At 37.2% G+C, this 27,565-nt stretch overlaps 1 protein-coding gene across 1 annotated transcript in view; it reads right to left on the bottom strand.

Annotated features, from left to right (window-relative positions):
* The window catches only part of SVEP1 (sushi, von Willebrand factor type A, EGF and pentraxin domain containing 1), a 193,643-nt gene that overhangs the window by 25,860 nt on the left and 140,218 nt on the right, over positions 1–27,565 (bottom strand). The window contains exons 33-40 of the mRNA XM_063081889.1: positions 25,942–26,118; positions 25,603–25,687; positions 24,800–24,991; positions 23,583–23,750; positions 12,800–13,472; positions 8,235–11,026; positions 5,897–6,122; positions 4,087–4,242 (exon numbers count right to left, since the gene is read on the bottom strand). Coding sequence (XP_062937959.1) covers positions 4,087–4,242; positions 5,897–6,122; positions 8,235–11,026; positions 12,800–13,472; positions 23,583–23,750; positions 24,800–24,991; positions 25,603–25,687; positions 25,942–26,118 — 4,469 coding nt within the window. The remainder of the gene's footprint in view (positions 1–4,086; positions 4,243–5,896; positions 6,123–8,234; positions 11,027–12,799; positions 13,473–23,582; positions 23,751–24,799; positions 24,992–25,602; positions 25,688–25,941; positions 26,119–27,565) is intronic.

Genomic DNA, 27,565 nt, shown 5'->3' with positions numbered 1-27,565 from the left:
AACTTAGCAAAGGTGGTTATTGTATTTCTACTATGAACATGTTGAAACACAGGCTCTAAGAGGTTAGGTTAGTTCTCAAACATCATTCATCCAGTAGAACACAGAGCATGTTAACAGAAATCTGCCAGGACTAAGTCCTTATTTTTAACCACTTCCCCAGCCCTTGGGCATCTGGGGTGCTTGTTAAAAAGAAATAAGAATGTATTATATATTTCAAAATAACTAAGTGGATGAGTCTGAAGAAAATTATTCTAAGTGAAACAACCCAGGTACAGAAAGAAATACTGCATGTTCTCCCTCATAACCAGGAACTGAATCCATAAATAAACAAATGAACAATAGAGAGAGACAGAGAGAAAGAAAAAAAGAACAATAATCACCGTAATATGTTTAACTTTTAGAAAACTAGCGGTGGAAGAGGGGAGAGGAGGGGGAAGGGAGGGGGCTAACGAGGAATTGGTCAATGGACACAAAGAATGATTGCGTATTGTAATGATGAATAAGCTAACTATCCTGATCTAACCACCACACATTGTACACAACTATTGAAAATCAACCTTGTACCCCATATGCATGTATAATAAATTATCTAAAAAATAAAAATAAAAACAAAAAAAGGCATGAGACCAAGTCATAACTATTACATAATCTTAAAAATAAATAAAATAACTAAAGTACATTTCAAATGTCTCACCATAAAAAATGATAGGTAGGTGAGGTGACATATCAAAACATCATACTGTACCCCACAAATGTATCCAATTTTATTGATTTGACAATTAAAAACAATATCAATAAAAATTCATTAAATACATTAAAAAATGGAAATCCCCTGGTCCTATTTTGGTTCAGAAGGTCTTGGCCTAGGAATATACACCCCTTTTCTTTTTATGACTTCTCAGATGATTCTGAAGCAAGTGGTAATAAGCCACACTTGGAGAAACACTGAATCATGTCATAGAGCAGCAATTCTCAGTCCTGGCTGCACGTTAGAATCACCTGGGGAACTTTGAAAAAGATACTGCTGCCTCATACCCAGCCCACAGAGATACCGAATTAATTAATCTGAGGTGAGAACAGGCATTTGCATTTTTTTAAAAAAGCTGTCTTATGGAAAAATTCAAACATGAAAAATACAATAGTAGAACAGTATAAGAAATTCCCAGGTAAACATCACACAGCTTATTCAATTAACTCAAGGCCAACCTTGATTCATCTAATCCCCACCTCCTTCCCACAAACCCACATTATTTTGAAGCAAATGCCAGACATCAAACCATTTAACAGTAATTATTTCAGTATGAACCTCTAAAAGGTAAGGGCTTGTAAAAAATTATAATCACAATATTATCACACCTTAAAAAGTAACAATTCCTTAATATTAATAAAATGTCCAGGCAATGTTCAAATTTCCAATTTTTGCATAAATGTTATAGTTTTTTTTAAACAGTTCCTCCAAATCAGGACCAAAATGAGATCCACACACTGAGATTGGTTTATGTGTCTATGATGGTTAACTTTATGTGTCAACTTGAGTGGGTCACAGAGTGCCCAGATGAAACGCTATGTCTGTGAATGTGTTTCTGAATAAAATTAGCATGAATTGGTGGACTCAGTAAAGTAGATTGCCTTCCCCAATGTGAGTGGGCATCACAAATCCATTGAGGGACTGAAAAGAACAAAATGTGGAAGAAGGAAGAAATTGCCCATTTTTTCTTGTCTCACTGCTTGAGTAGGGACATCTCATCTCGTCTCCTGTCCTCAGACTGGGATGTACATCATCAGTTCAACTGGTTCTAGGCACTGGGACTTGGAGTGAACTACACACCAGCTTTCCTGGCTCTTGCTAACTTGCAGGTAGCAGATTGTGGGACTTAACCTCCATAATTGCATGAGCCAATTCCTCATAATAACACTTTCTCACTCTCTCTTTCTCATTGATTCTGTTTCTCTGGAGAATCCTGACTAATACAATGTCTCTTATATCTCTCTAAATCTATGGGTTCCTTCTCCATTTACTCTCCTCAACTCTGCCAATTTGTTTGTCTCAGACACTGGAAAACTGGACCATTGGTCCTGTAGATGTTCCCACAGACAGGATTTTGCTGGCTGCCTCACTGTGGTATCTCTGATACTGTTTGTTGGATTAGAGGCTTGATAAGATTCAAATTCAATTTTTGCGGGGGTGGAGAGGCAAGTTGTTTTCATAGATGTGGTTGTGTTTTTTCATCCAGAGGCACATAATATCTGGTTGTCTCTATTTTTTGTGACATTAGCAGCCATGGATAATCATAATCTAAATCCATCAAATCATGGGAGTTGCAAATTTTGCTATTTAAATTCTATCATTTATTAACAGGAATGCTTCCCCTCATCTACTATTTGGTTATCTAATTATTCAGTTAACATTGAGAAGACAATTCCTACCCTTTAGGTATCAGTTTTCAAAATAATGAGTCTATACATGAGCATCCTCTAATAGTTATCAACTAATTTTTTTTTAGTATCATTATGAGTCTAGTATCGCTCATGACATATTTGATGTTTCAGTCCACTGAAATTATCTGTGTTTATGCTAAAATCATCTCACCTTGGCCTGTGGGTGTCTTGTCCAGTTGGTTCCTGAGTCCTTTGATAGGCAGTACCATGCAGTCTTTGGCAGGTTCCCTGCTATCTTATGTGACAAGAATTTCCAGGCAAGTTTACATTTCTTGCCCCAGATCAGGCATCGGTTATTTCCCTAAGTAACTGGACATTGATATTTTTAAAAAGTTTCTCAGGTAATTCTAACATGTAGCTTGTAGTGAGAACAATTGCTATTGTAAATATTTCAATTTTGTAGTCAACACTGGGGTGTTTCTAAAAATTTTAAAGTAAATGATCTACCTCTTCAAATTTAATGACCCATCTGTGTGCTGTGTATTTGTTCATAATCCCATACCACTTTTCTTCTGAATAAATAGCAAGACTAGCACTCTCACATGAACAACTAAGTTTCAAAAACAGGAAAACTCTCCAATTGCAATCAACCATTACATTATCCTTCCTTTTTTTTTTCTTTAACCTTTTGAAGAAATACAACAAGAACCATATAAGCCTAGTTCCATCTTTCATAAATCGACCTTATGAAATTCTTTGAATGCATGGTCCATGACACACAAATTTAACAGATAACTGGCAATAAATACTTCTCTAAAACCTACGTTTAAATACCACTAGAACAATAAAAATAGGAAAGAAGAGTTTCCTGAAAACGCAGATGACAATATTATGTAACATAAAACAGGCCTGTTAAATTTCAAGTTTGGGCTGGTTAGCTCACTTGGTTAGAATACTGTGCTGAGAACACCAAGGTCAAGGATTCAGATCCCCATACTGGCTAGCTGCCAAAAAAAAAAAAGAGAGAAAAAAACCAAAAAACAAAACAACAATAAAACCCTCCAAAAACAAATTTCAAGCTTGGGAATACAATAATGCTTTCAGCAGAATTGATTTTAGCCTTCCCACTAATGTAAATAGGGAGACCTAGGTGCTGCTGATGGGCTTTAATGTTACAAACAAAGAGTGGTCTCAAGAATGAAGTTAGTATTTGGTTAGAACTGCTCTGAGGATTTTTCAGGCCAGATCTGCCATATGGTAACTTGGCATCTCAATGTCAAGATATATCAGCCTATTGCTTGAGAAAATTCTGGCTTTGCAAACCTAAGTCCTTGTGGTTACCTCCCCATGGTCACCTCCCCGTGGTCACAGGTAGACTTCCCTGTTGCAGAGTATGATTATGCGAAAGCCGAAAACACAGTTTAAATGGTCAGTTGAAGTAACACTATCTGTTTTGTGGTTTTGAAAACTTAATCTTCCCTTTCGTGGCTTTTGTTTTGTTTTGTTTTTATTTTGAGACTTATTCTGCTTTTTAAAATTGTAAGTCACCTTAAATACTTCTTGGAAAATGTTAGATTATAAGGCAACAAAGCATCATAGAATCTCTTAGGACCAAAGTCAGTGAAACAAATTTGTGCGGCTACTAAAAATATTCTTAAGTATATTGGAAAAACAAATTAATTCTAGCTAAATAGTTTGTTTGCTTACCTCTAATTCATAGCCAGGTTCACATTGATAAATAATTGTGCTTTCAAAGCTGTATTTACTGCCAACCACAAATCCATGTTCTGGAATTTCTGGTTTCCCACAAGAAACTGGACTGCAAGATTCATCAGAAAATGGAGGCTCCCAAGTACCATCAAGCTAGGTTAAAAAAAAAAAAAATTACATTTAGGAGTAAATACACATGAATGAAGAAATTTGCAAGAATTGGTTATATGGCAGAATAATCCCCAAAAGGATAGTCAAAAGGACATAGAGTTTGATCGTACTTTTGTTACTTACGATCTGTGACCTTAAAAAACACTTTAATTATTAGATGGTCTTAGTAGTCATCACTAAACAATTTTAGACATTTCTCAAGCATATAAAACAAGCATTTTCTTCCTAACAGAATCCATTAAAAAAATCAAGAACACCAAATGGTATGTTTTTATTATATTGCATGAAGACTGGAAGGTTGGTACAATATTCCATGACTTTATACTCCAATGTGCCTTTATACTTCACATGATTTCTCATTTTAATTTAAAGTGTACAAGAAACAGCAACTTTTAGGTATATTACTCAAAGTTTAAGAAGATGGCTTCCTTTTCTCCATTCCAACATGAACACTTGAAAATATTCTATCAAATATTTTTGAAAGGGTCATATAGTCAAATTCAAATATATGTATCTCCTTTTTTACCACCATAGTTAGAGTTTAGCATTTTTCAGGCTTCTAGTTGGGTAAAGCAAGGCACACAGATGTTTCTCTTGAAGATTATTCTATTGCTATTGTTTTTCTGTTTTCTTTGAGGAAATACTATATGATCTGGATAACAGTTTAAAACAGCATTTGAGGCTAGATTCTTTATTCTACATATGAGCAGAATAATTTTGTGCATATGCCTGCATGATAATTAACCATTCCCTTGATGTATATAAGTTGTATTTAATTTTTTAGTACTGTAAATAATTCTTCAATAAACATATTTTTTGCATAAATCTTTCCGGATATTGCTAGTAGCCTTTTAAAGTTATGTCGTATTGTTTTCTTTTGGTATATTAAGAGCTTATGTTGGTTATTTTAATTTTTCCACAATGAGTACTTAATTGTATCAGAATACTTTATTAATGATTCCTTTCTCCAGAGACTTGTGATAATTTCATTTATCAGGATCTATTTCTGACTCATTTCTTCTGTTCTGTTCATTTTTCCGTCTATCTGACTTTACATCAATACCACACTGATAGAAATGTTGTAATTCTGTAATATGTCTTAATTTATGGAGAGACTGGTACTCCTTCGCTATTTGTTTTGCAAAATTCAAATTGATTTCCTCATCTATTTATTTGTTCTATGAACTATAGAATCATTTTGCTATATAACAATAAAATATTTCTAAGCACTGAATGTAGTTTTAAACAATTTATGCATTTAAACACTTAGGAAGGGTCTATTCTGTCTTTCAGACCAAAAAATTAAAACTTTTCGCTAAAGCTGGAAACACATTGGCCCATGGCTGATTTCTACACAATAGACACTCTTTTGTGCAAAGGATCTATGGTTAATTTGTCATGAATACCTTGTTATATATTTTAACATTTTATCTAACTCTGGCACTTTCTTAGTTTAAAAGTGGGAATATTGGGAAGGAAGACACACTTTATTATATTCCTACCAAGAAACGTCTCAAGTCCTTTGACGTGAGTGAAAACTTGAGGCATTTTCGTTTCTTTTCAGGACAGGAAGATACTGCATGCATGGCAATACACGTACATGTGGAGTTACACGTTCTTATTAAAACAGTCTTACCTGACACGTTGATATGTTAACTCCCTTATAGGTATACCCTTCTGCACATGACACAGAAACTTGCTTATTCACACTGAAATCGTCCCCATGAACAAGTACATGTGTTACGTTTGCTGGCAGAGGACATTTTTTAGGACTGCAGGAGATTCTTTCAGGGAACCAACGACCATCCTTCTGACAGGTGAATGTATCTGTATCTGTATCCATTGCATAACCTTCCAGACATCTGCAATAAAAATGCAAAAATGAGTGCCTTAAAGAGAGTGCAATATAGTTCCTGATCTATTCTTGGATTTAAGAAACTGTTTACAAGGCTCAGTAGACATTTTATGCAATATATTAAAATTGATTCAAATGTCAGATGGAGGGCATTGTCATGAAAAAACACCAACATAACAAGGATAACCAGATCAACCCTCAGTTATCCACATTAAAGATTAGCCAAGAATAAAGTTGCTTTAAATGTTGGTGATGTTATTACCTCTATTGTGAATAATATCATTCTTAAATTCATTTTTATTCTAAAAACAGCTAACAATTCATGAAATTCTAGGCAAAGTCCAAAACAGACTTAGACATTAGTAGGAGTATAACAAAATTAATATTTATTGAGTATCTACTTTGTGGCAGACACTGTCTTTTACATAAGGTATTCCTCTACAAAGGTATTCCTTTACAAAAGGTATACCTTTTACATAAGGTAAATTCCTTATTTACATAAGGTATTACAATAAGGTATACCCGTAAGGTATTCCTATTTTACATAAGGTAATCCTGAGTATTAGGTATTTTCATATTAATTGTAGTACTGGTATTCAAACTCAAGTCAACTTGGCTCTAAAACCATCTATGATTTTTAAAATTTGCATTTATTTATTCAACAAACATTTACACGACACATTAAGTTTCAGTTACTGTTCTAACTGCTCTACAAATATTAACTGATTAAATTCTCATATCATCCTCATGAATAGGTGCTATTACTATCTTTATTCCCATTTTGCAGATGATGAAATTGACACCAGAGAAATTAAGTAGCTTCCTCAAAGCCATACAGCTAGGGAGTGGTAGAGCTGAGTTCCTACCTACTATTGAAAAGGCAGTGGGGTACGTGGTGAAAGCATGGACTCTAGAAGGAATCTAGCTCTAGATTCCATGCTTTTACTACTATATTCCACTGTCTTTTAAATTAAACCATTTAATTAATTAACACTTATTAGATGGATAACATATTTTAAATTTCACAAATTACCAGGGTAGGTACAAATCAGGTTTTGCAAACTTGGGGTGATCTGTTTATCTGATACTGAGTAAAGATCAGGAAGATGATGTAATCAACACACAGCAAGGAATAAAAATAAGGAAGTCCAGAGAAGCAGGTGATATTGTGGCTTCTCAAGATACCCAACACACCAACATCCAAATACATATTTTAAAATGTGTTTCAAAAGCAAGAAATATTTTTTTTGTTCAGTGCATGACCCACTACTCTGGCTTCCTTACCATTGTGGCCCTCCCTTGCATCGACTTCTTACTGCAATTCAGAAAATATGAAGGTGGGGCTAAAACTTCTGCAACAGAAATGCTTAAGAAGACTTGTTGAATTGCTAATCAAATTTAACATGCCAATATGTGAAGGATAATCCATGATTCATTCAGAGATGTGAATAAAATTTAAATTATCTTAGAGTGTTGCAATATCTTTGAACATTATGTGTATTTATTCCAATAAAAAAATTAATTCATAAATTCATTCCATATTTTCTCATCTTTTATTTTAATAATGCATTTTAGATATGGAACTTTCTAGCAAAAATCACTATTTGGGTATTAAATGCTTAGTTTGTTCAGATAGCATAGGTTGGTTGTCCCCTTTAGAATATATCTTTTATTTATATTGGCCAATGAAAGTCTGAGCTTTTTGGCATGCAGTCTTAGTTTTTTCCCTTATTTACCCCAACACTTGCTTGTATAAATATAACCATAAAGTTATAATCATAAAGAAATTTACCATCATGGCATTTAAAAAAGAGCTTCGTGATTCAAGAGCTATTTAAGCTTAGCTAGGGGATCTTGCTGCTTCATGAAAGTCAATAGAATATGATAGTCATGATAATTATATTGGAAACTACAGTCTGAAAAAGTGTTAATTTGTCTTTTAGTCAGTGGGTTTCTATGTAATTATGGGTAGAATAAAGCCAAGTATTAAAAGCTTTGTGTTCTGGAAAGCAATCCAGAGATGGTGTTTTCTTCCCAATTAGCTAAATTTTTGACCTACCACTTCATTTTACAACCTTTCTACCTGCACCCCTTGGAGACTTTAGAGCCATGGTCTTACCTGAGTTTCACTTTACTTTCATAGGTGTGTGCCTCTCCAGTTGCCACTGCATTCGTGACAGATGGTGGGGGACCACAGGACAGGGGCTCACAGACAGGATAAGGCTGGCTCCATGTCCCTTTCTCTGTACAGATCAGATCTGAACTGCCTTGTATCGTGTACCCTGATCTGCAGCTGTAAGTTATCACACTGTCCTCCGAAGAGCTACTGTCACTAATGAGTGCATTTGGTATCACTGGGGGAGAACCACAAGAAGTGTGTTCACAGTGTGGGAAGCCAGAGCTCCACTGGCCATTGGCTTCACAAGTGATTTCAGAAAGTCCCAGGATCTTAAAGCCTTTGAAGCACTGAATCCGGGCTGCCTTTCCACAATGAAAATCTGTCCCATTGACAGATCCATATTGAATTACTGGTATAGAACACTTGCAAGGAAGGCAGGAAGGTGAGCTGCCACTCCAGGAGCCATTGGAGAGACACCTCCTTGAAGAACTTCCATGGAGCTTATAACCAGAAAAGCACTGATACTGTATGTGTCCCCCATGATAAAAGGAAAAGCCATTAGGGAAGTCATGGGCAAGGTCTTCAGGAGGCCCACAGTTGACTGGTTTGCAGAGAGGAACCTCGGCATCCCAGTTGCCATCCGACTGACAGGTGAGTTTTGAAGCACCATGCAGTATGTATCCCTCTTGACAGTGGAACACCACTTCCTTCCTGAAGCCATAGTCCAGGCCATCCATCATGCCATTTGCCACCTGTGGTGGTGTGGCACATCTGACAGGTACACAGTTGGGAGTGGCTCCGCTCCAACTTCCATTGGCAAGACAAACACGACTACTGGCTCCCTCTAGCAAGAACCCTATGCTGCAAGTGTACTCAATCTCTTTTTGGAATGTGTAGTCATCTCCTTTCACCTGGCCATTGGCTGAGACTGGGGGTGAGCCACAGTCCACAGGAATGCACGTGGGCTCATTCCCATCCCAGTTTTTATTTTCTTGGCATGTTCTCCTCTCAGTGCCATTTAGCATATACCCAGGGTCACACTCATAGTACAACACACTCAGGTATGTGTAGTTGCTTCCTTTAATGGATCCATTCATGACTGAATTTGGCTTTTTGCATGAAATGGCTTCACAGTGTGGGGAAGCACCACTCCACTTCTTATTCTGTAGACAAAGTCTCATGGGGGAACCCACTAGATTGTGTCCAGGTTTGCAGGTATACTGCGCAGCACTGCCCATGGCAGTCTTTGTAAAATGCAAAAAGCCATTTTCAGGAGCAATGGGCAAGTCACATTCAATCGAAATGCAGGAAGGTGCACTGCCATTCCAAGTTCCATCTTCCTGGCAGGTCAACACAGGGTTCCCCAAAAGTTCATAACCTGGATTACAGGTATATAAAATCATGGTGCCAAAGAGAAAGTTTGATAAATGTGTAGCAGGAGACTCCTTTGCATTTTCCCAGGTTTTAGCCACTGCTCCCAAATGATGAGGAGGGCGAGGAGTCAGATATGGAGCTTCCATTATGTCATCTTCTTGGTCAAAATATCCCTGGCCATCTTTGACTTTAATACAGTCTCCAAAATCTATGTGAGGAGGGAGACCACAGTCTATGGGGACACATGTTGGGCTGGAGCTTGACCATCCTGACTCTCTACAGGACTGCATGGCATGACCAGCCACCTGGAACCCAGGGAAGCAACTGTAGATGATCATGGCACCGTAGCTGTAATCTGCACCTTCTACAAAACCATTTTCAATGGGCTGTGGGGGATTACAGTGGATGGCATTGCAAGACGGAGTATCCACATCCCAATCCCCTGTCTCTAAACAGGTCAAGATTTTGGGACCTTCGAGTCGGAATCCTTCGTCACAAGAGTATGTAATGGTCTGTCCATAGTGGAGGTTTGTGTAAGAGAATTTGGCATTCAAAATCTCCTTGGGCTTCGGGCACTCAATGGGCTTACATGTTGGTTTTCCTCCAAGCCAGTGACCATCTTCTCCACATAGGATGGTAGTATTTCCCACCAACTCAAAGCCTGGCTTGCAGGTATAGAGAGCTGTGCTGAGATAGGCAAGACCTTGCACATCAATGATGCCATTGAGGATTTCCTCAGGCTGGGGGCATTCTACTGGAACACATTCTGGCAGTGGAGAGCTCCAGGTGCCATCAGCTTGGCAGAGAGTGGTAGGATCTCCTCTTAGGAAAAACCCATCTACACAAGAATACTTGACAGTACTTCCAAAATGCAGAGCAGAAGAAGGAGCAGGGACACCGAAGGAAATTAGGGGAGGTGGGAGGCAAAGAACCATCTTACACACGGGAAAAGAATCATTCCATTGCTGGGATGGCAAGCATTTCAGGACAGAGGGGCCTTGTAGGGCGTGCCCTTCTTTACAGGAAAACATTACCACTCCGACCTCAGTAGTCAACTCCTTCAATACCAGCTGGTTTTCTGAGATGGGTGGCTCTGGGCACTTGGCGGGCACACACTTTTGGTTTGGCTTTTTATTCCATTTGCCAGATTTCTGGCATGTCCAAGAATCATCACCAACAAGCTCATAACCCTCATTACAGAAAAACTGAACCTTGGACCCTACGTCAAAATTTTCTCCTTTAAAGAAGCCATTCTGGATTGGGGGAGGTTTTCCACAGTTGAGAGGGATGCACGACAGAGGGGATTCACTGTGCCAGTGGCGATTAGCTTGGCAGACAAATACAGGACTTCCAACGGGCTTATAGCCTGGGTTGCACCCATATCTCACTTCACTTTCAAAGATTCTGCCAGCTGTATACTGTGTAATAGAGAGAAAACAAGTGAGTACAATTTGTGTAACAGATAATACAGCGAAATACTTGAGTAGTAAAAAAGAACTAAACTAAAAGGTCTACGTTAAAATGAATCAATTAGAACTTAAACAAATAAGAATTTATATTTTTTTCAATAGGTTCACCATATTTTTTTTTAATAAGTGAAAATGATAGAAGATCAAATTGGAAATCCTACTGCAGACATGTTTACCACAGTGCTGAGCCCGTAGTAAGTAAAAGATCAATAGACTCTGTATTGATTGATGAATTGATGAGTAAATACTGAAAATTGTAAATTACTTGGTAAGGTCAAAAATATTTGGCTGATCAAAGAAATGCTATAGGTTGTTGTTTTAATCACAGAAAAGGAAACATACACACAAATGTACATTTATTCGTTAATGCTGTCAGAACATAAAAAAAAAACTCATTTTTTGTGAATATGTCCTAAGAGTACTGTTTTGTTTTAATTCTTAACACACTTTTAAAAAATTGCTGCTGTGACATAAGAATGGAAAATAAAAAGCAATAATCTAGCTTTGAAAACAAAAAATTAATATTCACGATCTCAAAATTCAAATAAGTGTATAGGTGTATAATATAACAACAGGCAGATGAATTAGTTCATCAAGATAAATTAAATATAAAAATTAAAAAAAGATTGCCATGGTTCTTTGTTAGCAATAATGGTAAATTCCAGCTTCCGTGCTCTAGTGGACTTAGCAGTATTTGGAATTAATTATTCATTGTGTTTACTGATGCATTGCTTGAGTACCCCACATGCATGTGAGAATCAGGCTATCACAGACCTGCTCTGTATTGTTAAATGCTAGATCTCCAAAGCGCAGAACTGTACCTGGCACCTAGTGGGAGCTCCAGAAATATTTGTTAAATTGATAAAGAAATTTTCCTCCTTACATACGCTCTATACCCCCTTCCAACAGAAAGTGAATACGTCTAAACAAAAGCCTCAAATAAAAGGCCTTTGCTGTTATTTAGTGTTTGGAGATAAAGGAGAAATAGAAGTATGTATGTGTGGGTTTTTTTTTTTTAAGTGTTTAATTAGGACATTGTCTATTTTAAATGGCCCTTGATTTGGGCTAATTGATTCTCATTCCTGTTTTCTTCACAGACTTATTGAGAAGACATACACTAGTTTGAAAGCAGAACATGTCTGGGTCAGACTTAACTCTTTGTCCATCATGATGAAATTACCTTCTACTAACAGAGTAATGGAAAAACTGCATCTTAGTTGGATTTCCCCATGTTTTGCCAAAAAATAAGAACTAATAATGGATTTCTTTAGGTCCCATTTAGACCCTGGGTTTTATAAAATATATATCTTGAAATGACTTCTATAATGCAAAACAGTTTTTTATTAAAATTGGTTTACTCTAAGTTCATGTGTAGGGCTAAGATATTGCCACAAAATGCTGAGAATACCTACATACTAGTAAAATGCAGAAAGCTACATATTTAAAAAACTCATTTTTTATTGAAACAATTGATTATAAAATAGATAAAAAATATTATGCCATAAAGCCTTGAAAAATAAATTAATTAATATTCTGAAAAAATAAAAAACATAATCATGTTTACTAATTTTTGTCCAATATTCATTACCTATAGATTTTAGCCAGCTCTGTTTTTCAACAATTAATCTGTTCACTGCCCCTGCTTCTGAAGGTAGGCTTAGCCACACGGGCTGGCTCTGTAAGTGATGAAAGCCATGGACCATTTGCTAATTAGCCTCTTACCTCCAGAAAGCCATTCTCAACCTTAGGCGGTTCATTGCAAGACACAGGATGGCATGTGGGTATGGGGCTACTCCATTGTCCTGTGGCTTCGCAGGTGCTCTTCTTCTCACCTTTGATGTAGAACCCCTTGTTGCAGCTATAAGCCACCATGGCCCCAAAACTATAGTTTGATCCACTCGCATAGCCGTTCATGATGCTTGGTGGCTCTCCACACCGCACAGGGATGCACTGGATGGACATGGGGGAAGGGTTCCACTGCCCACCTCTCATACATTCAATCTTTGCAGAGGTGTTCAGCACGAAACCTTCCATGCATTTGAAGCTCACAACCGAGCCAGCTGCAAATTTTGCTTTGCTCACAGATTCCAAGATGCTATAGGAAACAGATGGGGGTTTTTCACAGAAATGAGCTATACAACGGGGCATGTCCTGACCCTCTGGGGGAACCCACTTGCCCTGGGCATTGCAGAGGAGTTGGGAGTTGTCTGCCAGGCTATAACCATCTGAGCAGTAGTAGAATGCAATGTCTCCAAAGAGCCGATGGGCGGTCTCTGGAGAGGCATGGTCCACACTGGGGGGCTCATCACAGGAGACAGCCAGACACTGCTGGTTACTTCCACTCCAGTTGCCATTGGCCAGGCATTCAATGGTGTCAGGACCAGCAAGAGTAAAGCTATGAGATTGGGAGGAAAGAGACAATAACAAAGCATTATATTCGAGAAAAAGTGTAACTTCTTATTCTATTTTTATTTTTTTTATCTTGCCAACTATGACTTTACTTTTATTCTTTAAGATAATATTTACTGTTTGAATATTGCGCTTATTGATCAAATGACTTTCGTTTGAGATATGTAAACCCATCTTGATTTTAGTATGAATAATGTTTATTCAGAAAGGGAAGTGGATTTAAGATTTTTTTCTATTTAAGAAACTCTAATAATTGTTACACTTTTATTTTTTTTAAATAAAAATGAGGAGTAAGCGATGGTTCTGTTTGACTCGGTTTAAAATTGGAACTCGATCGGACTTTTGATGGTTTTAATTTGTTGATTTTAGCACCTGTCTCTACTGCAGTTTTGTAAGCTGTAGCTTACAAAGCTGTATTTAGCCATATTTAGCTCATGGTTATACAATTACATTCAATGACTTTAAAACAGTATTATAATTACAGTCTCCAATGCTTCCTAAACCTTTACCCATGAGGTTAGAGTTAAAAGGTGTGTTCTGCACATCTCTCTGCTATTTAATCAGTATAAATAAATTTTGCTTAATAATTCTCTTTTTTTATACACAAGGTGTTTACCCAGATATTATGACATACCAATGACTTACAAAAATTTTAAATTAATCTTAAGTGCTGTCTCAATGAAATAGAACAGAATATTAGAATATGCAATATTAAAAAATTACATTTGAGCCATTCTTATTTTCATTATTGTTCTTTTACTGAAGAGAAAGATGACAGAGTTTTGAAAGAATATCTAACACCTGATCAGCCTGTGATTTTGATACTAATAAAGGGTAAGGGGATTAAAATAAATTTGGTACTTAATCAAATCCTGTGCAGACATGTTAATTTCTTCATTTTACACATCAGCAAATGGTGATTCCAACAGGCTTATAAACTTGCCTAAAGTCACTCCGTAAGCAGCAGAGTTGGGATCTGAATTTAGTTTATCAGATTCCAGCATCTACACCTTTTCCACAACATTGTTCTCTTTCTCTCTCTCTTTAAAGTGATGTAGGTTAAACCATAATTTTTGGGTGCCCTGTGCAAACTGTATTGCAGTACCACTAGTACAAATTATTTGATCCACCTGTCAGCAAATATTATTAAATCATTAGTTACCAAAAATGTCTCCTGAGGTCCCTCACAGTTTTATAAGCGATCAGCTATTATAGAGAGGCTGGAATTCCTTCAGCCTAGCTGTGAATATTTATGAAATCTATAGGAGACAGGGAGATCTAGAAAGAAATGATAGAGCATCATCAGAGATATGTGCTTCCACCCTGCCCACAGTCATATGTCATGCTATGGACAGATGTGGTCTCCAAATGAATACTTGTAGATATCCCCAATAGTTGAGTGCTGTCTCCTGTTAGAGTCTGCTACAATTCATTGTTTTGGATAAGCTCCATTCTTTGTAATAAGGATCTGAACTTAATTTTTGATGGCTTCTATCGTAATGAATCCAGGAAGGTATCCAAAAAAATACTGTAAGAGCATAATTTTATTATGAAAAAATCCATTATTCTGGGTCTGAGTGCCCAGATTCTACTCTTCCTGTGTAGGATATGCTCTGGGTAGAAGTTCCATTTGTTGAGGATCCTGATGTTTTATAGCACAATTTATGTCATTTGCACACTTTGAACCATGCATTATTATTTTCATGGATGCCTTGATCTTGCTCGCATATTTCATTAGCTGAAGTTCATAGACATAGCTTTAGACATCTCTGGTTTATAAGGATCCACTGTGCCATCTATAAAATTCTTCCTTTATTTCATGGGACTAGCTGCTTTGAGGCAGAAACATCTGCCTTCAGAACCTTCCTTATTTCTCAAAGTCTCTTGAGAACACAGGAATTGGGTTTTGTAATTGGCAGCACTTTGTTAGGCCTCTGATCCTTTCTCTTCTGGAAAATCACCACCAACTATTCCTCTCTAGTGGAAAATCACAGCTAAAGCTGTTCTATAATTTAATGGAAGATTACCATGAAATACATATTTTTTGCATAAATGAATTTAAAGAATGTGTTTTTGACACTACCCACGATTTCTTAGAACCTACAATACGCCTTGGTCTGACCTAAGATTTTGACTTTTTTTTATGATTCTCAGTTAACATTTAGTTCTTCGCAATGATTCTTAAGGCCTGCTATGTGTCAGAGTCTCTCCCTTAGTGCACAGGCAGGAAGCCAATGCACACACTTGTTTGCACTTTTGTCACTCCCCCATCTCCCACAACTACCTGGTGCATTGCTGGTCCCTTCGCACCCACAGTGGTTGCTTAAAGGAGGAGAGACTGATTCAACCTGAAGAATGGAAAGGGAAGGAAAGGCCTCACAGGTGGAATGGCTCTTGAGGGGAATCACAAGAGAAGTAGAGGAGTAATCATTCAAGGCAGAAAAGTAGCACTAGCAAACAATATTGAGTGAAAACTAGAATCTTGTGTGTTTTTTTGACAGGAGTACTGTGATGGTTGATGGGTGAAGATGTGACAGGCATAAATTAACTGTGTGGCATCATAAATATATATTTGGTCTCTGCCCCAGTTTCTGATACAGAGCTCCTATAGCCCTCGTAACTTCCTAAGTGACAGGGGTGCCAGTGCTTTAGATAACTAGATAATATACTCCATGAAAAAGAGGATACAGGTTTATTAAAAATAAATATCTTCTAAAATACATCAGTCAGTCTTTTTTTTTTTTTTTGTCTTTTTCGTGACTGGCACTCAGCCAGTGAGTGCACCGGCCATTCCTATATAGGATCCGAACCCGCTGCGGGAGCGTCGCTGCGCTCCCAGCGCCGCACTCTCCCGAGTGCGCCGCGGGCTTGGCCCCATCAGTCAGTCTTTAAAGGTGCTGAAGAAGAATACATTTTTCAAATGACAAAAAAGAGGAAGTAATTGTTAGCTACTGCATACATAGTACCATGACAGGTATCTGACCAAACTGCTGCACTTGATATTAGAAGTCTGAATGTGTGTTAAGATTTACCAGGGACATATTTCACCCATTTATTTTATTAAAGAATCACTTAGAGAATGATAAAGTTTTGAACAGATGATGAGATATGCCTGTAAATGTTGGCTACCAAAGCAAGAAAAATTGAGACTGATAGATATCTAAAATGATGGAATATTTAATTAAATTCTGTGTGACATTTTGTATTCTCAATCAAGAGGAAATGGGGACACTCTAGCAGAATTTATTAGAAACTAGGCCATATATATTACAAAACAAATTGTTTTACTCCATAATTCCAAGGAAAAACTGCCCATCAAAATCACAGTGATGCCTTAGAAAAACACATTTTAGGATGAACTGGCTGGAATACATTTGCATGTTTCTAGAATAATAACCAAAAATCCTTTGAAAATGGCCAGTGGTAACTTGCAGATGTAATTTGCAGTGATTAGATTCACACACTGAGTGGAAGCTTACTAATGAGCGTGTGCCCAGGGAAGCTTTATGAGAGAGCTCCCGAGTGGGTTATTAGCTCTTTTAGAAGAACAGCCTTAAAAGAGCAGCAGACTAGATATTTAAGCAGCTGCAATTTAATAAGAACAATAGAAAGCATAAATCTGCATCCATAATTAATTTTGTTTTCAATTAATAACGACGAGCAAAGATTTTATCATAACATACCCAATAATTGCATTTAGAAGTTTATATTTGAGAAGAATCAAAAGGGAAAAATTTGATTAGGATGTTAGAATGTTAATTACCTTTCCTCCCCTTTGAGTTTCTCACCAAGGAATATAAACATAAAGATGAGAGGGAAAATGAGAAACACATGACCACTTATATATCTGCACAAACAACTGAAAACCACCAGTGTTTGGGGGTTTTGATAAACAGTTTAAAAAGATAAACGTTTTGATAAAAGATGAATTTGGATGGCAAGCTTAGGGTAGGACACAGAAATGAGGCTTCTTGCTTCTTTCCTTCTCTGGCATTCTGCCCACCACTCCAGTCTCCTAAAGTCTCTGCCTTTTCATCCGAAACCTGAGTGGATCTTGATCCTGTAATTCAAGAAGAGGTCCATGCACAAGACAACACCAGTATAAGAAGAAAAAACAATGAGGCAGAGGCAAGGACGCACACATGTACATGCAAAAAGCAGGCCTGAGGGCTTACATGGTTGGCATGGCAGTGGCCTGTGCCAGGCAGCCCGGAGGGAGCAGATTTGAGAGGGACTGGAGACGGAAGTAAACCCTAACCCTCTTATCAGGCCGACAGCATCTTAGGAAGCAGAAGGAGACAGCAAGGCAGGCCACATTACACAGAAGCCATGAACACAGTGATGCCATCCTTGAATAGAACAAGACACTGTGCTTTTGATCTATGCCAATCAACCTCTTGGGGGAAGAAATAGAAAAGGAGTGAAGAGAGAGAGGATGAGAGCTGACTTCTAGTTCTGGCTGTACCATAGTCTGCAAACCCTCCCTGTCTAAGACTTTATGAAATACAACAAAAATTATTTTAAATGCATAGCTGAGCTGAAAGGAAAAGAAATACCCATATGTCAGAAACTGAGAAGAAATTAAAAACGGAAAAGTAAGCCTGTAAATGAATGTTATTGTTGAATTGGATTAGACAAGGAAAGGAAACAGAGAGGATAGGAAATAAAGCCTTGGAATGAAATAGAGAAAAAGCCAAGTTTTTGGCATGAATCTGCATACTAAGAGGACTTTCACCAAAAGGGTGAACTAGAAAAACTCCATGCATAGTCCCCGTGAGATGACCAGGGAGATCTCTGTATTTGCCTGCACTCTGTATGGAAAAACAAAGCTCTTGCAAAGGTATAAATCCCTCATGTGGATTTGAGGTTAGAATTTATACCACTCACTTTGTATGGAAAACCTTCAAATTGATAAATAAATGTAAAATTAGGTTCTTGGCTGGTGATACTCCTGGAACAGCTGGTAGGCAAAATAATCCACATATTCACACCATAAAGGATTGTCATAGATAAAACAAGCTGTGTTTACTATAAGGAGCCATCTGAAATTACAAAACATACACAAGCAAGCTTTCCATCATGAGTGGGCCAACAGACAAAACAAACTGCAAGATTAGAGCACTAATAAATTAGATAATAGAAAAAATTTATCTAAAACCCCAAAAATAGTATAAAATAAGTACATTGAAATAATTATGGACAAAAGAAAGACTCAAAATTCTATTAAAAAGAAAGCCATGAAAAAAGAAATAATTGAAAAATAAATAGAAATTCTAGAAATAAATATACAGAAAATAAAAACTGAAAAAATTAATGCACACTATTCAAAGGCAGACTACAGACAGTAGAAGAAGAAATTAGTAAAGTGGAAGACATATGTGAGGAAATTATCCAAATATAATGCAAGCTTATGAGACGACAAATGGGACAGGTTAATCAACATGAAAAATAGAATGAAATGGTTCAATATATGTCTAATAAGAATTCCAGAAAGAGAGAAAAGAGAAAGTGAGAAAATGGCTGAGAATATTCTAAACTTGGTGAAAGATCTAAATTCTCAGATGTAAGAAATACAGAGTCCCAAACAAGATGAACGACAATAAATACACCATTAGTCATATCACAGAGAAACACTAAAACAACAAAGACAAGTTAAAAACAGTAATCAAAGTGAAAAGACACTACTCATGGAGAAACAGCAATTCAACCAGAGCTTCTCAGTCTCGGCACTATTTGAGACATTTTGGACCAGACGATTTTTAGTTGCAGAGGGCTATCAAGTGCATTGTAGGATATTTAGCAGTATCCATGGCCAATAATCACCAAATGCTAGTAGCATCTTTCCCCTACTTGTGACAACCAGAGATATCTCCAGACATTGCCAAATGTCCCTGGAGGGAAATATTGCCCTTGATTGAGAACCATGAAATTAAACTGATAATGGAACTTTCAATAGAAACATTAGAAGTCATAAGGCAATGGAATAATATTTTCAAAATGTTTATGGAAAAAACTATCAATGTAGACTTGTATATCCAGCTAAAGCTATAATTCAAGAGCAAGGGTAAAATACTATTATTTTGAGACAAAGATTGTATAATTCACTGACTCCTGCTGAAAGAGATGCAAAGGATGTCTTCAGGAAGAAGAAATATTAAATCCAAAAGGAAGACCTGGGATGTGAAAAGCAGTGGTGATGAAAATAATTAATAAACACGTAAGTAAATCTAGATAAACATTGACTTCATTAAAAGAGGACTAATTTGAAAAGTTGTAACATAAGAGGGAAGTAAAATGCAGATAATGATGAGACATTTAAGATGGGAGGGGTGATAGAAACTAATGCTTTTCGAGGTCTTTGAGTTGATCAGGAGGAAGGGAGAGATATTGGCTATGATCTCAGGATATGAAAAGATGTGTTCAATTTTTTTTTTTTTTTGTCTTTTTCGTGACCGGCACTCAGCCAGTGAGTGCACCGGCCATTCCTATATAGGATCCGAACCCGCGGCGGGAGCATCACCGCGCTCCCAGGGCTGCACTCTCCCGACTGCGCCACGGGCTCGGCCCAAGATGTGTTAAATTTGACACAGGAAAACACAAACTATAAAGGAAACAATGGATAAATATGGTATGTTAAAATTTAATAGTCCTGTGACAAAAGACACCATAAATAGAGTGAAAAGAAAGCCATAAACACCAGATCTTTGCATTTCATGTAATGAAAAAAGATTGGTCTCCCAAATAAATAAACGACATGTAAATTGCTCAGAAAAACAAAACAAAACAAAACAGGAAAGGGATGCAAACAATTCATTCATAGAGTAGGAAACTTGAATTCTCAGTAAACCTTTGAGAAGTATTTAGTCTTACCAGTCCTTTGAGGGATGAAACAGTGAGACAACCTTAAACAATTAACAAATTGGGAAGAATGATCAAGTGTACAACACCGACGTAGGCAATGATGCGGAGCTAGGGAAACTCTTACTCATTACTTCTCAGGGTGTTAACTCGCAAGATCGCTTTGGAGAGCCATTTGGTACTATCTCTTTAGGTTAAAAATATGCATATCCATGACTTGAGAATTCCAACTCTCAATGACTAGGCTGTAGACATTCCACTTTATATGTGCCAGGAGACATGTGCAACCATATTTTTACTTCACCACTGTTTATATCACGAAACAAAATGGAAATAAATTAACCTCTACCAGTAGGAGACATGTGCAACGATATTTACTTCACCACTGTTTATATCACGAAACAAAATGGAAATAAATTAACCTCTACCAGTAGGGAATTGGGTAACTTAGAGATAGCTCATTCTTAATAGGAAATGCTATATAGCAGTGAAAATAAATTCAGTTGATTTACACATATCAAAGGGATGAATGTAAAAAAGATCATGATAAGTGAAAATCAAAGCTTCAAAAGGATACTTGGAGTATGAAGCAACATATACAGAAATTAAAACACATGAATCAATAGGATATTTCTTTATGGGGACATATGTATGTGATAAAGACAAAAACACACAAGTGTTACTTTGAGGAGAGTAGAACAGTAATGAGGATGGCTTCTAGTTCTACCTGTAATACTGTATCTCTTCTATAAAATGGGATCTAAGGTGATTATGGCAAAAATGTAAAGTGTACTTTTATCTCGGCAGTGGATACGTGGGTAATTCTAAATAGAGAGGATTTGTTTTACAGTTTGGTTTTCTATGTGTTTCAAATGTTTCATTAGAAATTTGGCCAAAGAAAAGGAACAAGACAGAAACTCTCCTTCTAGTCTGGCCACTCTCAGAGCACCCCAAAGATGGGAAGGGGTATATATAGGGGCGAAATGTTCTTTCTCTCATCAAAAGTTTTAGTTTTAAAAAAATGAAATTGTCTCCTAACAGTTATTGATTTTTCTTTTAGAAAAAAATTATAGGTGGTAGTGATTTGTGACTGTGTGTACTTTATATTAATTTGATTAACTGGCTAAGATAGTTTTCTCCTATATTATTGAAATGTCATCAGTTTATATAGGAATCATGATACAGAAAACAATAACAAAACCATATTCACTTAGCGCTGCATGCATGTAGAAAGTGCTTTTATAAAAAAGGTCTCACATCCCTTTAACACCTATGTGATTAAGTGGGCAGATTTGATTTCCATGTTTTCAATGACACACACACACACACACACACACACACACACAGAAACTCCCACAGACAAACTACTTGTGTAGACCAAATGAGATCTTAAGATAATGTGGTCCAACACCTTCGTGTCTTAGCTATAAGCAAAGGTAGTGGAAATTATCTTTGGGATTAATATTTTTTCTGCCAAACCCCATCTTTGTAAAAGGGAACACATGAGATAATTCACATGAAAGTCCTTTGAACAATGTAAAAATGAATGGATTTGTTGTAATTTTCATTACTGTCTTTATTGCTTCTTTAAATAAATCACTTCTAGATACAGATGAACTTAACATTAGGCAGACATAAAACCCTTTTTCTGGTATCTTATAAGTGAACAATGTGTGAAGTATATGATTTGTGAAGAAAAGAGGAAAAACATAAATTTGTATATATAGTATGATCTTTAATGTTCAAAAATATACAAAAGATAAAATTCTGGAAAGAAATTAGGCAAAATATTACCGATATATGCCTTTGGGTAGTAATATTATGGATGACTTCTAAATATAAATTATGTATTTTCTAGTTTTATTTGGTGATCATGCATTATGTTTTTAATCAGAAAAAAACTCCCAGAAGTTGTCAATATCTAGGTTTTATTTGGAACATGTATTTTGGCTAAGATTTGCATTTAAATGGCTAATTTTAAAAAGTCTTATGCAGTTCATTAAGGGGCAGTTGTTATGTGAGTCAATCCACAGGGCATAGATAGGGCCATCCAAAGCCACTCCTGCACTTATATTTGAGTATTAAAAGATTTCTTGTTTACTAAAGAAGACATTAATGTTTAGGATTTCAGTCAGGTATTTAAGCAAGTGTTTGACTCTCAAGATCTTTTTGCAAGAAAATATTGTCTCCACCTGCTGGTAGTCATGTATTAGTGGGATGGCTTATATCCATGTGAAATGAAATCCACCTTGCACAAGAGTACAGAAACGGTATCCTCTCATCTGTGTTCTAATCACCATAATAATGGTTAAATTTGTTAGGTTTACTGAGTTTTTCCCCTTAACGAGGACATGCATTATATCACTCTATTCCTCACAATATCCATTATTGTGAAGTTTTAATGGACTCATTTTATATAGGAGGACAATTGAAGCACAGAGAGGTCACACCATTTCCCAAGGCTACACAGTTAGTGAATGACAGAGCTAAGACTCAAATCAGATAATGGCAATCCCTCTGCTGTTGCTGCCTCCAAATGTGTGGAAAGCAACCGTAGTAAATCTGGAGTGTGAAAGCCCTATTAATTGTGAAGAGAGCTATTAAAAAACAGTGAATGCAATGAAATGCAAGTCAGGTGACGTGGGATGTAATCATTCCTCAGTACTTTATTGGCTTCCATGAGACCCTAAGCAGGTCACCCCTGAGTGACCCTGTCTTTTGCTGTACTTTACAGGACTTTCCTGAAGATCAAATGGGATAATGGGTGTGCAAGCCCTTTCTTATTTGCTTCCTAGTTTTCAAATACTATCTCTGAATTAAACAAGATCATTAGAAATGTAAAAACCAAAAAAAAAAAAGTAAAAACCTAAAATGTATTATCGTTTATCCTGCAGACATGTCATCTTTAAGTTGTAACTTAAAGGCTTGCCTTTGGTTTTGCTGACCATAAATATACAAATGCCTATTTAAACATGCTTTTTTGCACCTTTAGTTAAAGTATAAAGATATTTTCCACTGCATTGCCCAACGTTGGAAATTCGAGACCTAATTTGATAAACGACTCTAATTCCCTGAAAACAACTGTTTCCTCAGGAGAATATGCTCCCTTTCTGCTGTCAGAAGGTAAGAGCACAGAGCTCTCTTCAGCTTTGGCTGCCAGCAAGTTTAATTTCGTGTCCATTTCCGCAGTCCACGCCCTCGGCTCTCAATGTTTGCTTCCTTCATAGGCTTTACTCACCCCTCTTTGCAAGTGTAAGTGACAGTGTTTCCAACAGTGAAGTTACTCCCAGCGATGATAGCATCTTTGACGACAGGCGGCTCTCCACAGAAGACAAGGTGACAGGTAGGTGGCGCTCTGTCCCAGCTGCCGGAAGCCGTGCATTCAATGAGGGGCGGGCCCTGTAAGCTACGAGAGAGAATGACGTCACCCTTTTCATTGGCTATTCATTTACTGCTATGAGATGAAACAGGAATACGAAAATAGGGGACATGAGGAATTCTAGTACATGAAAATAACAGTTCTTCATATTGTGTTGCTTTATATAAAAATAAGGGAAATCTAAACAGGCTGTATACCATTTAAAACAATCAACGGGCTACAACAAATTGGTGCAAAATAGAACATTTTAATGTACTCCTTGGTGGTGTTGCAGGGCACTCCAGACCTTGTGAATAGCAGATTACTTGGATGAGAAGGGGCTAAAAGGCTGGTTAAGATGCAGTGGCAAGAGAGACATTTACCTGAGTAGCCAGGTAATTAGGGTAACTGAGCTCAAAGGACACTGTCCTTGCCATGAGCCTGGGCATTTGAAACATGTTGCTCATGACTCTGACCCCTGGTCTTCCTTTGACTTTACAACCCTCACATCCCTATGTCCTGGCTTATCCACCTTTGCTAGCCGACATGATTCTGAATGACTGGATCATGTACTCCACTTTCTGTCCACTTGATTTGTTTCACTTCTCATCCTTTTGGCCAAATTTCTGATCACAGCTTGACTTTCTGTTTTGTACCTTTTGTTTGAACACACATATCATTAATTAAATTAACCTCGTGCAGTATTAAGAACCTAGGCCCTCACCTTGACATGCTTTTTTACAACATCCAATGCAATAATGAGGATAAGCTTGGTAAGCTGTTTATAAAAGAAAAAGAAAATTTCATTGCGAAAGCATTTTCTCAGGTATTGTGTTATGCTTCACAAACAATTTTTTGCTGTCATGTTAAAAGTCTGCAATTGAAGTAGGTCTCCCAGAGTCCCAGTTATATCGAACATTTCCCTGGGCTAGGGAAAATTTATAAATTTGAACATTTTCTCAGGAACCATACAAATCTGAAAAATATCCTTACATTTAGAAATTTGCTTTTAAAGTCAGCTTGTCACATACAAATGAAACCTACTGATAAATAATGAGTAACAGGGTATAGTATGAAGCTCAGCTGGCAGACTTTACCTGTATCCACTCTCACATGAATATAGTGCAGTAGAGAGGTAGGTAAGCCCACTCAAAATATATTTTCCATTATTTATGTTTTCGGGATTAGAGCACTTCACCAGTTCACACACAGGAGGAGAACGACTCCAAGAACCATTAGCAAGGCAGGACGATTCTCTCTCACCAGTCAGAGTATATCCTTTATTACACCTGAGAAAGAGAGAGGAAAATTACAGAATATAATTTGCTTTATTTTGCATAATTTTATCCATGCCAAAACCTCTAAAATACTGAGCATTTATACATATTGAGAAAGTTCCCTTTTTTCTCTTACTGAAATGATGCTTTTAATTTTTTTTTTCAAGGTTGAATACTGTACATCTTCTCCACAGGGACATTAGGGGTGATAAGTAGAAGGATAGATGAAGAATTTGTTTTGCCTCCAGTTTGTGTCATGGGTTAGTAGCTGCAAACAGACAGTTCTTGGTTTGAGAGTAGTGCAGTTTAGTCTGAGGCCCTGAGATACCTGGTTTGGAATCAAAGCCCACTTATAATCAAGTGTATTCATTAGCTTGGACCGCTTCCTCCCTGGTATCCACTCTCAAGGTGCCTCCAGGGGGCGCTAGTGGCAATAATAGGTTCCTTGTCAGGGGACGTAAGGATTCTAGATGTGAAGATTATTGGATTAAATTTCTTCACACTACACATGGTTCAATTAATTCCATGTTAATTCAAAACATCCTGTGGAATTATCTCCCCCCCTCTCTTCCAGTATTATACAACTGCCAGTGTGTCATCAACAACTTCTTTTAGACACTTACCTATATATCACTTTACTGCCATAGGTAAATGCTGACCCATCAATGCCACCATTTTCTGGAATAGCTGGTGCACCACAGGAAATAGCTTAAAGGGGGAAAAACAAAAAGCATGGCTTTTTTGAGCTAGTGTGTGCAAAAGTCTCTGAAAGCTTAAAGGGCAGCTCTAGAGTTTCTTTCTTTCTTTCTTTTTTTTTTTTTTTTTTTTTTTTGGTCATGTTTAAACATGAGCGTAATACAAAGAATATTGATACAACCTAACAGTTGACATGTCTTCATGTCTACACCTTACCTCTCCAGGATTTCCAAACACAATAAACAGGGGAAATTTACTAAACATACCTTCACAATACGGTATCAGATGATTCCATTCTCCAGACTCCAAACACGTGATTTTGGTTACTCCTATCAGCTGGTGCCCTTCCTCACATGAAAATACGACTTCAGCACCCGCTGTATAGATCTCACCAGAAGAGTGGCCATTTTCTGGATTTCCTGGAGCCTTACATTTTACAGGTTCTTGAAACAAAGAAACAGTTTTTGTGGAATAATAAGTGGCTTTCATGCAGCCATGCAGAGTCTCACAGCAAAAGAAACCCACTACAGTTAAGGTACCTGTTAAAGTCCTGAGAGAAAGCTCTTGAAATGAGATACATGAAGGCCAGGGACACGTTTGACATTAGACTGGAACATATGTTTAATAGGCATTTAAACAAGAATATTTTAAAATAGCAATGACTAATAAAAATACACAAAATTTATCTGGCCAAAAAGGTAGCTGTTTATTGGGGACGTAGTGGCGGTGCCAGAGTGTGGCTTAGAAGGGTATTAGCTTCTCTCATCTCTCCCTAACCTTATACCCACTTTTTCTGTCTTTTGGTTTTTTGATTGTTTGTTTTGGTGGCTGGCCAATATTGAACTCTGGACCCTGGTGTTTTCATCACCACACTCTAACCATCGGAGCTAACAGCCAGCCCCGCTCACACCCATTTTTTAAAAAGCAACTGACTTGGGGTCAAACCCCCTTGCTGTAAAGGTGCACAAAAGCAGATTCAGGGGAATCTGCTAAATTCCCAGCCTCTGTTACCAAACAGACTGTGAACCATAAGCCTCCCCTGTGTACAAATTAGGGGTCACTTACCACTACTAGGAAGAGGAAAAGGTTAAAGCAAGGGTTGGGGTTACAGTTAAGCAATAGGAGTGAATATAATTCTTGAATTCTCAGAAGGAGAAGATATATTCATTCAATCTTCCATGTGGGCTATGTAAGTCAAGGACTTTAAGTAAACCCCTCTCAAAAAGTAAATGAAGTTATAAGGTTTGATTTTGAGAAAAACGGTCTGAAGTAAGCACTAATATTTATGTCCAAAGATGCTTATTAGACTATTTTCCATAGTAGATATCACCTAAAGTCAAAATATAGAGACAAGTTAATTACAGTGCTATGGTCTGAATGTGTCCCTCCAAAATTCTTAAGCTGAGATGAGTGGGCATTTCTCAAAGGATGGTATACAAATGGCCTACAGATGCATGAAAAAAATGCTCAACATCACTAAGCATCAGGGAAATGCAAATCAAAACCACATTGAGATACAATCTCATCCCAGTTGGACTGGCCAGTATTAAAAAGACAGAGAAAAACAAATGCTGGTGAGGATGTGGAGAAGGAGAAACCTTCCTACACTGTTGGTGGGACTGTAAATTAGTGCAGCCATTGTGGAAAACAGAATGGAGATTCCTCTAACAACTACAGATAGAACTGCCATTTGGTCCAGCAATCCCACTTCTGGGTATATACCCAAAGGAATGGAAATCATGTGGAAGGGATAATTGCACTCTCAAGTTTATCACAGCTCTATCTACGATAGATAAAAGTTGGAACCAATCTTAATGTCCATTGATGGATGACTAGATAAGGAAAATGTGGTATATATACATAATGGAATACTACTCTGCCATAAAAAGG

Source organism: Cynocephalus volans, chromosome 17, assembly GCF_027409185.1.
Source record: "Cynocephalus volans isolate mCynVol1 chromosome 17, mCynVol1.pri, whole genome shotgun sequence".
NCBI classification, from domain to species: domain Eukaryota; kingdom Metazoa; phylum Chordata; class Mammalia; order Dermoptera; family Cynocephalidae; genus Cynocephalus; species Cynocephalus volans.
Note: the sequence above shows the minus strand (reverse complement) of the source record. Positions and strands in the feature narration are given on the sequence as shown.